We start from the raw sequence: 12563 nt of genomic DNA on the forward strand, positions 1-12563 counted from the left end.
TATTTATATATCTTTGTGGTTATCAATCCTAGACAATGTGTCATTTCCTTAATGATACGCTGTGCCCACTCAATCCTCTTGGAATTTTGGTGAAATATCATATCATATCATGATTGAAAATTGAAGGCATAACACTAAAAAAAATTATAAAAAAATTTTGTTTGTGATCTCTGAGGATCTTACATTGTTATTGTGCTGTGGATATATGATTGCCTAATAATAAGCTGGGTAGAAATATGGTATGCATTCAAATCTTACACACGTACATTATATATATACATAACGAAAATATAAACATTGAGTGGCAATATATATCATGTTTTAAAAATTGAGAGGCAACATATACACCACTGATAATTCAGAAGTGATATTGATAATTATCATATTTGTGAGGGACATAAATTATAATTTTTCTTAATTTTTTTAGTATTTTTAATTATATATATTTTTTGTATTTTATAGTACTTTTAATGTAGTTTCTAAATATATGAATTTTAGATACTAATACTAAACTTAACGTATAAAAAATTAAATTAAAAATAACGTCATTCAAGTCTTGTTAATTAATTGAACCAAACACATAAAATGAGACAGAAAGAGAGAGTGTGTGTGTGTGTATATATATATATATATATAATTTTAATTATATTTCTAGATTTATACCAAACGGTTGAACACACTAGTTTTACAAAAAAAAAAAATTATTGTTATTACTAAATATTTTATTTTAATTATAATCTCCATTTCCATAGTTGAACAAAACACCCTTTATAGATTGTATTATAATTATTCGTTAAATAATATACTCACTGTTTTGATTGATTTCTTTATTTATTTTAAAAAAAAAAAAAAAAGCAAAGGAATTGGAGGGGAAGGCTAATAATATTACACTTATTTAGTATATCAAATAAATTCAGTGCTAAATAGTAACTTTACTTTTGTTGGATCCCTAGATAGACCGTACAGAATAAATGTTACAGCAAAATCCAGCATGATGGCATGGTCTCACACATTAAATAAGTATAATTTTTTAAATAAAATTATTATTATATTAAATCTGTGAGGTACAAATAATTTAATGAAGTCTGAATCTAACCCTATTTGAGAGTAATTGGACAACTCTATTAAAAGTGCATGTTACTGAGTTACTGCAATAATAACTCTTCTCAATAGATGCATAATTGTTCATATTTATATTTGATGATAATTAAAAATATTATTAGGGTATCATTAAAAAGTAAAATTTCGTATTACTATATTTAGAGTACCATATTTTGAGCGCCCCAGCCTGCTCCTATCACAATGAGTGGAACAGCTTCATGTAAGTACAACGATTATAATAATGGGCACAACAGTCTCCTAATAATTGTGCCGCCCTCTTACATAAGTTCTCTGGATGGCCCTCCATAACTTGTAACACCATTTAGATATGTTAGGTTTAGTGTCAGTTAGGGTGTTGATTGAAGATCATAATGGACACTATACCAGAGCCTCTGGAAACTAGTCGTTGGAACTACATTGACTTATCTTCTACGGCTGGTTATGCTGATTCCTACGTGCATCCCCTCAATTTCTTGATTGTGTGCTTGTATTATGCATATAGAAGATTGTGTTAGGATGTAGTTAGAGACGACGTTGTAAATACAACGTCGGTTCTTTCGTATCTCTTCTTTTTCTTCTTCTTTTATTCAACAACCGACATTGTATCTCTTAAAAAAAAAAAAGAAAGAAGAGATACGACGTTGGTTGTTTTCAACGGCCGACTTGTATCTATTTAAAAAAAAAAAAAGAAGAGAAATGAGATACGACGTCGTATCTTTTATTTTTTTTTTTTTTAAATAAAGGTAGTTTAATTAATTATTTACATATATTTTACTACAACGTTAGGTAGAGAGGACCCACTCTCATCAAGGGTTGTGATGGATCATGTCAACGAAGAAAAATATATATATATATATATATATATATATATATATATATATATATATATATATATGGTATAAAATTGTACATGCTAGTGAATAAAAGTATAAAACCGTCTAAAGAGCACTATCACATATGCATTATGTAACATTCTTTTCAACTCCGAGTCCCATTTAATGGCATCCATGTGGGGGGAATTCATGTGCCATATATCAAAGTCTTTATACATAGATTTTGGGTTTATTGACATAAATTTTTTTTTAAAAAAAAACTTAAAACTTTTATATTTTGTAATAATAATATTTAAATCTTTTAAATTTGATACTTTAGTGTTAAATTTTGAACTTCTATACACTTTATAATTTGATAGATTAAAAAGGGTATGATTCACAAATTCGGTATAATTATAATCTTGACATGTTTATGTTTATTAATTAGTGGGTAATAGATCTAATAAGACTTGATTAGTTATCCAAGAGGCATTGGCTTTTTCATTTATATTTTGTAATACAATAATGCATAGTCAATGACATAATATTGCAGTATGGATATGATATATATCACCTTCACTGAAACTCGAACTCACAAGCTAACCTCCTATATGCGAGTGTAACTTGATGCCATTAGACTACAAGATCTTGGCATTGTCATGTAAATAATTAACCAAATTGATCAATTGCGTATCTAGACCATTTCTCTATAAATATTATTTCCCGCGCCTCTAGAGAAAATTTGTAGCATCCAATATAGAGAATTTGGCCCACATTATTAATAGACTAAATCAACTTTCACCAACAATTCTACCATTAAATGTTTTGTCAAATAGACAATGCACACCTAATTAGTTGCTTGGATCTAAGAGAGCAACCAAGTCCAAGTGTTTAGACACACACAATGTGACTTTGACATTTTTCTTTATTATTCTTTCAATATAAAAGGTAATATAATAGTGTGCCATATTATTTTGAAAGGACTAATTTCTTTTTTGGTTTTAACTAAGTTTTGGATTGTACATATACATGAGTTTATTTATGGTAGGAATATTTGTATTTGTTGATTTTTTGAAGTCTAGCTAGGGCTATAATTTGAAAGGGGGTACATAGATGTTGTTATGATATTAAAGGTGAAAAGAAGTAAAAATATAATAATAACAAAACCAAATTTCCCTAAATGAAAAGATAAGAAGGGAATACACAAGGAGATGAATATAGAAGCCTAATGCATTAGTAGGTTGTCTTTCAGGTGTATGTACATATACATATTTAACAATATTACAATATAGTACTACGCACCACTACTAGCTACCAAACAAACACCCCTTTTGTTGAATTTCTCTCTTTTGTGACCCTGTGGGACCCACTTTCGCTCTCAAGTAGTCCTACTCAATAGGTCTGCTTGGCTACTTGCACTTTCTTCTTTTTAATCTTTTTATTTTATTTTATTGTAAGATAATTAAAATAATTGGATTTTCCTAAAAAATTAAAATAATTGGATATGTTCCGAAATGTTTGTATACTAGTGTTAATGAACTTATTTTGACTAGTTGACCAGTTGAGATGTGTCTTATGGGCCGATAATTAAAATCATATAATATAATAATATAATTGGTCTAGTGTGTGAAATCGTTTCCCTGAGAGGATAATACATTTTAGCAAAAATATAAGGCAAAATCTCCTATTAAAGGATCTGTGGGACATGTCGGGTTACTAATAAGTGAGTAATTCTTCAACCTATAATATTACATTTTTATCAAGTATAACATTTTTCCTTATAAATAACAATCAATCAATTTATCCATAATTAGTATTTAAGTTTTTCTTATATATATATAAGTAACTCTTCAATTTTTAAATATTACATATTGATTTAAAAGTATTACATTTTTTCTTAAAAGTATTACATTTTTTCTCAAAAGTATTACATGTATTCTTTTTATAAGTAACAATAATCAATTTCTATCTGATTAGTCTTTTTATAAGTGACAATAATCAATTTCTCTCTGATTAGTATTACATTTCTATATAGACCTGACCTGTCGCACTAATATGGATACATGAGACGGTCTCATAGGAGAGTCACCTAAAATATAAAAATTTTCTATTGGTTAATAGATATTATATTTTCAATGAAAAGTATTAAATGTGTACGCTTTAATGAATAAGTAATACTTTTAAGTAAATTTTTAGTACATGTTGGCTCATAAAAAAGTATTAAAATATTTAATATCCGTTTAATGTGAGAAGGTCTCGTGGAATTTATTGTTATATAATATTAGGTTTTTCTCTAAAGCATCGACTGAAATTAATATCGAGTTGTATTCATGGAAGTATGTCCGACGTGACTTTACTAGGTATTATAAGTACTGCTAATATATAGATTATTGATAGTACCTAGTACAATCAAATATACCTACATAATAATGTCAAGTATAATGCGATATAAAAATTTACCATAATATTGAAATATGCACAACCACTACTCAATGGTGTGTATATTGTGTAAATCCCGATAAACTTGAAACATTATAGTTACCAAGCCAACAATTTGACCAATTTAATTGGGGTAATTCTATAAATTAATTGAAATAAATTTTCATGTCATGCGAATTACTGTCAAGAATAATCATATTTTATAGTATAATCATAAATATCCACGTTTAGGGTTGTCAATCTTAGCTTAAAATTATTGTTTATGTATTTGTGTTGACATAAAAAAAAATATTAAGAGTAAAAATAAATCTGATAAAAAAATTAGCTCACTATTCCAAAGTCGATAAACCCAATGATTCGAGCAAGTAAGCCTAATGGTTTGGGCCACTCAATACTAGTTTTTTATTTTACAATTGATTGAAAACTCAATATACAATGTACCATCCATATACTCCTCTATGGCTCTATATATAGTCTTGTTTTATTTTTTAAACAAAGTTTTAAAGTAAACTTTAATAAGTATAAATATATAACTTATTATCTATAAAATAAATAATGAAAATAAAAAATAATTATAATTATTATATTATAAATATAAATACATTACTTTTTTTGAAATTTTAAATAAAATAAAATTTAACAATTTTTTTAAAAAAATTTATTGATATGTTTTAATTTGTACTAATAACTATTACATTATTGACTGAAAGGAAATTAATCGATTTTTTTTTTAAAAACCATTTTTTTCTTTTTCATTTTCGAAAACATTATTTATTTATTTATTATGTTATGTCATAATATATTGTAATGTACAATACAGTTGCGGTTTTTTTTTTATTCGGTATTATTAGTACTGAAATTTCATATGAGCTAGATAGTATATGGACAGATACTACATGTAACAAAGTCAATAGTATTTAAAAAAAAAAAGAAGATAGTAAATAGGGTTAATTTCTAATTTCATTAGTTTGTGTATCCATTTTGAAGAAAATACTAATTATACTATTGAAGTTCAATATGGAAAAAACTTGTGTGAGCCCGTATCAGGATCCTTGCCCGTGGCAAATTATGCTGTGGACCTGGGTCCAAAACTATGTCGTTTTTGTCTCCTCTTTTTTTTTTTTTTTTTTTAATTAGTAAACATATTGCTGGATATAGAGTTGTCCAAAAATGTGTGAATGTAGAGGTTTCAAAGTGTGAATGTAGAGTATAGGAATCGTGAATGTACATTTATGATTGTGTGAATGTAGAGTTGCCCAGAAATGTGTGAATGTGGAGGTTTCAAATTGTGAATGTAGAGTATAGAAATCGTGAATGTAGAGTTATGCATGTGTGAATCTGTAATAGAGTTAAGAAGTTTTAGCAACTTGTAGCCCTGTAATGTGTGAATGTGGAGTTCTCAAGTTGTGAATATGGAATATATGACCTGTGAATATAGAGTTTTGAATGTGTGAATGCATAACAGTGGTAATATAGTTACTAAACATATAATTTTGTAATGTGTGAATGTGGAGTTTACAAAGTGTGAATGTAGAGTATCATATAATCCTATAATGTGTGAATGTGGAGTTTACAAAGTGTGAATGTAGAGTATCGTGTATGTGAATGTAGACCCAGGTCCACCTTGCAAGGTGGACCTGGGTCCACGGCATAACAATTGCTTGCCCGTGAGACGGGTCATATCAATTTAAAAATGTAATACTTATACTAAAAAATATAATATTAATCAAGAATAAAATGTTTATATTACTTATATGGGAATAAAGTGTTTAAATATACTTTTACTTTTTGATCCAAAGTATTACATTTTTTTAATTAAAAAAATAAAAAGTATTACAGTTTTCATTATAAGTAACGAACATTTTATTCATAATTAATATTATATTTTTTAATATAAGTCAAGAGGAATAAAATCTATCCGCTCACGAAAAGAGATGAAAAATGTCACCTCGTAATAAATTAAAGGTACAGTAATAATACTTATATTACCAATTGACAAACTGAAATAGTTATTTTGTATAAACACATAGACAAAATACATTATTTATATATATATCCAAAAACAAAATGATAAACAAATCTATACCATGAGACACCAATCAAATCAAACAAGCCTTCGAGAAAATTAACAGCTAATATAAGTCTTTCATATGGAAAAACCGTACAGTTCTAATGAATTCATTAAAAAAAAAAGTGGGATGACATTTTTGTAATGGTTGTCAACTTTACCGTGTAACTTTTAACACCATATAATGCACTTCTCATGATTATCATGAAATCCACATTATATTGTAAAAATGTGCACTCTATAGTATTAAAAATTGCAGTTTAGGTTTAAATTTTAGAATTTATGACAGCTTTTTTGGTTTTACGTTTGGTTTAAGGGTTCACTTTTTATTGCTTAGAATTTAGTATTTATGATTTAGGTTTAAATTAAAATTTAGGTTTTTTTTTTTGCACGGTTTATCGTTAAATTTTTAATTATTTACAAAAGTGCAACAACGCTTTTCAATAGATGCACTCAATAGTTTTGTTTAGTTGTACTCTATAGTGTTGAAAGTTGTAGTTTGTAATGCTACTAGTTGCTATATATTGATTAATTGGTTCCTCACATGCAATGCAAATGCGACTGACTTCAACGGTCTCTGTTGCCAACAAAACAAAACTATCATCTTAAAAAAAATTAAAGGATTGACTATGCTTACACCAATAATTCTATATAATTGTAGGACAAAATTAAAATCACCATGTAACTCTAATTATTATTATTATTATTATTATTATTAGCTCTCCATTGAATACTATACATTTTTCTTTCTCTCTCTTATTTGCTAGGAATATTCAGATAATTTTTCACGTACACAAAACTATGCCCCATAACTTATTGTAGTGTGACTCTTCAACGGATATTACTTGTAGACATACATGTACTGTCATTTTCGTAGATATACTCTCTCTCTCGTAACACAATACCCCAAATCCCTTTCTCCCCTCCATTCCCTTCTGCATTTCTTTCTCCATTTTCCCTTTTATTCCATTTTCTTTTCCTTCTCTTCCACTACACTCTTCTTCCCCTTTAATTCTGAACCTCAATAATCTTCATTTTCTGCAAAACAATTAACTCTCTTAGCTTGTTCATCATCATCATCGTATGAGTTTGGTCGTACGTAGTGTTGAATTGCCATCTGTGTTGTGTTCGTTGGGTTTCTTGAACTTTTTTGTTGTTTTTAATGATTGTGCTGCAGTTTCCCAGCTGCAATAATTGTCGAATTTTGAGTGTTTTGTAGTGAGAGTTTTTGTGTTTCTTGAAAGCTGCAATTTTTACTTTAAAAAGAAAGATGCCCTTGGAAGGGGTTTTCATTGAACCCTCTTCTTCTTCTCCTTCCAACCCGGATCTCTCCCTGCATATTAGCCTTCCCGTCGCCGCCGGGAATGATCTGTCGGCCGGCAACGCCAAGTCGGCGGTGGCGCAGATGTACACTGACCTCTCCTTGGCCCGTCCGACCCGGACTAATGACCAGGAAAGGCGGTTTGTCAGCATGGACAGCTCAGCAGGTCAGAGGAATGAAGTTTGGGAGGACAGACAGTTCGTGAGGGGCACAAAACAAGGACAAGGACAACATTTTCTTGGTTTTCAGGGCGGAAATGATGGGGTTTCCGGCGACATAGGGGGGTTGTCGCCGCCTATCAAGGGAATTCCGGTGTATCAGAGCCGTGGATTTCCGTTTTTGGGGTCGGATCGTCATCCTAGATACGCGGATCCGAAAATCTGTTTCCACTCCTCGCCATATTTTAGCGGCGGCGGATTGGATCATTTGTCGATCTTGAACAACACCGATACGGCTTCCGCGGCGGCGGCGTACGGTACTAGTTTAGCGGCGGCGGGGCGGTTCAACGGTCTATCCTCGCCGTATCAGGTCCCGCAGCACCACCACCAGTACGGCGTTTCAGGAGCTTCCCATCACCACCACCTCAGCGACGCTCCGCCGTCCCACGGCGGCCTAACCATGAGATCACGATTTTACCCCAAACTTCCGGCCAAACGCAGCATGAGAGCCCCCAGAATGCGCTGGACCTCCACCCTCCACTCCCGCTTCGTCCACGCCGTCGAACTCCTCGGCGGCCATGAAAGTAAACCATTTAAATTAAGACAAAGAATAATACAACAAATTTACAATTTACATATTTATCTAGTTTCCATATCCAATACTTCCCCCTAAATATGCTCCATCATGTATGGGGACAGCTAAACTCCTAGTAACACTGAGATTCAAATCTATAATACAAAATTAAATTATAGGTTCATCTCAACTAAAAGTCTATGCTGATCATTAAAACTTTGCAGGAGCGACACCGAAATCAGTACTGGAGCTAATGGATGTCAAAGATCTCACTTTAGCTCATGTTAAGAGCCATTTACAGGTAAAACACCAAATGAAATTCAAGAAAAGTTAAAGAAGAACCCAAGAAACACTGTTTCAAACTATGGATCTTTTCTCTCTATCTCTCTCTCTCTCTCCGGAACAGTAGCCGACAGTGAATGAGTGAATGAATGTACACAGTAGAAATGAAGTCTGACCTTCTGATCTGACGCAGAAGAAAAGAAGAGAGAGAGAGAGGAGAGAGAAAGTGTGTTTAGAACAGTGTTCATATTCAATTCAGACAAAACTCAGTCATCATTTCTCAATAATACAACAACTAACCTATCTTCCTGTTTCACTGAACTTTTTATCCAACATTGACCTCGTGATTTCTGATGAAACCAAACAAATTTTTTTTCCTTGAACAAAAAAAAACAATCTTATTTTTCTCAAATTGCTTTGCTATTTGCCAATGCAGATGTATCGAACCGTCAAAACCACAAGCAGTAAACCTGCGGCATCCTCAGGTAATTTCATATTTTGTATTTCTGTTTAATTTCTTCTATTGATACATTATTTATTAAATTTTTCGGGCGGGTTGAAGGCCAATCTGACGGGTCAGGGGACGAAGATCAGTCGTCGCTCGGTAGCGCCGGCCCCGGGGGCGGGGATCGCTCCAGCATTCACCAATTCATGGACCAAAGGGCTTCTGCCTTGCAACCCGAACCCGAATTCCTCTCTCCCACCGCTGTTTGGGGCAACTCTTCCAGGTAATTTAATTTATTACCAACATTATACCGAAAGGTACTCAATATACTGGGGCTAACTTATTTTGAAAACGCTATTTACTGTAACATTTCAAAATAAGTTATTTTACAAACATAGCTTTGCTAATTAAACATAATCTTATATTTGATGAAGGTAGTATTGGCCTATTGGGCCAAGACATTATAGAAGTTTCCATAACATGATATATATGCAAAGAAACAAAAAACTTTTGTGAAGTAATGATGGAGTGATGAAAAGGGTTTTACTTACTAAGCTTGCAGAAGCAGCAGCAGCTTTTGCTTTTTTCTTCTGCTTCAACTTCTTCTTTTCCCCTCTTTTAATAATGCCAGACTAAATCTTATGATCTCAGTGTACTTGTTTGATTTTTCAAGTAGTTGTGTGTCTGTTATTGTATACAATGTCAAATTAAAAGAATGCTTATATATTCAAACATTATTTAAAAGTATATTCTCTTAGCTTCCTCCAAACTTTCCTACCAAAAATGGCGACCATTAATTGTGTTAAAAAAATTGAAAAATATTTTAAATTTTTGTATATTCTTGAGGTGATTGAAAATATTAGTCAGAAATAAGGAATTTTTCAGCCAGCAATGATATAATAGTTTAAGGTATAACCAAGCCAACATTGATCCAAATAATAATCTTACATGATGACAATTAGAGTCTTAGGTATTTAATTTGAGCTTAGGTTGATTTACTTTAATTATCTGTTTTCTATTTCTTCAAATTTTCATTTTCCATTCTTTTTCAATGTACAAGTAAAGGATCTTCTTTTTCTTCAGGTATTTTTCATGTTTTTTTTACAAGTAAATGTATTTTTTCTTGTATTTTTCATTTAAAAAAAAAAACTAGTTAGTAAATGCATCCATAAGTGTCCTTTAATTTATTGCTTCTACCTTAAAAATTCGAGGAGGAAGTAAATTGTTGTATGTGTTTCAACTGACATAAAAATCAGTCTTAAAATATTTTCTTTTAGTACACTCAAAATACTTATATATTTTTTCATATTTTGTTCTTTGTAAGATTCGAACCATGTATTATACTGGGGATAGTAAATATATCTATGTTGTCTTATTATAGAGATTTAAAACTTGTTTTCATTTCTTTTGACTTGTAGTAACTATTTATCTAGGTTTTCGTGAATTGAACAATTTAGGGAGGTGTGAAATTTTGTTGTTTTTATTCTCTTGTCAAAATTCAAAAAAGATGAGCAGTGTGCATTCTATTCCATTGTATTATGCCCATGCATGTTCGTGTGCCTGTCTATACTTTGATTAGACATACCATATATATTATAATATTAACTAATAATGCCTTCATTCTTTCCCTCTACCTTTAGCAACTACTTTTATTATCATCAGTCATCACACAATTTTTTCTATCCTGATGATGGGCAACCACACAGAGCGCCGAGAGAGCTGAGTTTAACATTCTATCATTATAAAAATGTGACATTAACTGATATGTAAGTATAATAAAATAAAATTACCTCGTGACACTCATTTGGCGAAGGGGCTGGGTGACCAAGTAATGGTCGGAGCATTACTTTTGTAACTGAATGTTAAATTTCTGATCCTTTTCAACACTCTCTTGAGCTTACAATGGCATCAAAGAATATTTTAAGTTTCGGTATATATAGTCTCATTATTAATTTAAACTGGAGATTGATAATATGTTTTTGTTGACATTGAGCAGTGGAGAAGGATTGTTGGAGACTAGTTCAAATGAAACAAATGGGATGAGATCATCTTCCTTTCCAATGCAACAAAGATCGGAACACCAACACATCCAGGTATAGTATTGTTTTCAAACATGGTTAGTTGTGTCTAATGTTTCATGATGTCTGCAACATTGCAAGCTATCAACTTATCACATACTATATTCATACATATGTATATATATCTATGATGGTGCATGTGTGCAGGAATGGGAATCTGATGAAACGCCAAAGAGGTGTATAGGGTGGGAACAAACAAATCCCAGCTTGGAATTCACACTAGGCAGACCAGACTGGATTCCTAAGGATCATCACTAGAAACATCATTGGATTGAGCAGCTTTTGTTTTGTTTTTTTGGGGGGGTTTTCTGGGGATTAATTATTGGGATGAGTATAGAAGGAGATCATCAGATAATGTTAAGTTGGTTTACAGAAGCAATGGCCAGCTGCATGCATTTCTAGCTAGCTAAATCTCACTCCAGTTAGCAGACATGAACATGATGATTATCTGTTGATGTTTCTGAGGTTTTTCAGGGCTGAAAAACACAAGTTCACTTTACATCATAGTAACCTCAAAGTTCAAGCATGTTACATTCTTGACCAGGATCTTTTTGTTAGGGTTACACAATTCATCAACCTCACCTAGTTTTTGAACCATTCAACTATGGGTTGGTTTACGTGTGGTTCTTCGTCAACTAGGGTACGTTAAATTAAAGACCGATCGAGAGCTTTACTTGAATTTTACTTTTGGTTATCCCCTTCTGATCTTTTGCTAGTTAGAGTTACAATGCAGAGGGCTAGCTTCACTCATAGTCCACTTTAGAATGACCAGTTTATCTCTAATCCTTGTGGTTATTTACCGACAAGGATCACAAGGAGCTGAGGAGAGCTTTACTCAAAATAAATTTTTGGATGGCCACTCCGAGCTTTCACGTAAATCAAAGAATAATTAAAGTAATTAACAAATGGTTTCTATCAAGGATATGATAAGAAAGAAAATCTTCTTATACAGAAATATAAACAATGTTAATGGCATTAATTAACAATTTAGGAAAAGATTTAAATCCCTAAAATTTGGTTGATGTCAAGCACTAGATTAGCTAGTCGGTATGGTGGTATTTGGATAAGTATTTGTGTGCACTCTAATGACACATGTTTACATGCACCTTGTTATGAGTATTACAAAGATTACAAGAAGGTTACCTAAGGCCACTCTAATGTTCAAGATTTTGAGCAAACTAATAGTGTCAGAATCGTAAATAAAAAGAATACTACTCCAAACCTCCGCCTAACAACCCCTCCTAACATACATGACCTACTCTAATATCAATTGCCAGACCAAACA

General features: G+C 31.6%; 1 protein-coding gene across 1 annotated transcript; it reads left to right on the top strand.

Moving 5' to 3' along the window:
- Positions 1 to 7334: 7334 nt before the first annotated feature.
- On the top strand, positions 7335 to 11962 carry LOC115998419 (transcription repressor KAN1-like). Its single transcript, XM_031237995.1, has 6 exons — positions 7335 to 8483; positions 8698 to 8774; positions 9192 to 9240; positions 9318 to 9483; positions 11197 to 11293; positions 11426 to 11962. Exons 1-6 carry the CDS (start codon positions 7691 to 7693, stop codon positions 11534 to 11536), a joined length of 1293 nt encoding a protein of 430 aa, XP_031093855.1. The 5' UTR covers positions 7335 to 7690; the 3' UTR covers positions 11537 to 11962.
- The last annotated feature ends 601 nt before the right edge of the window (positions 11963 to 12563 follow it).

This window comes from Ipomoea triloba, chromosome 12, assembly GCF_003576645.1.
Source record: "Ipomoea triloba cultivar NCNSP0323 chromosome 12, ASM357664v1".
Taxonomy (NCBI): Eukaryota; Viridiplantae; Streptophyta; class Magnoliopsida; order Solanales; family Convolvulaceae; genus Ipomoea; species Ipomoea triloba.

Excerpts from the sequence above, each read along its gene's own strand:
- LOC115998419 (XM_031237995.1), top strand. The coding sequence starts at position 7,691 with ATGCCCTTGGAAGGGGTTTTCATTGAACCCTCTTCTTCTTCTCCTTCC. Across the intron at positions 8,484-8,697 it reads ACTCCTCGGCGGCCATGAAA|GAGCGACACCGAAATCAGTA; the intron begins GTAAACCATTTA and ends AAAACTTTGCAG. Across the intron at positions 9,241-9,317 it reads TAAACCTGCGGCATCCTCAG|GCCAATCTGACGGGTCAGGG; the intron begins GTAATTTCATAT and ends GGCGGGTTGAAG.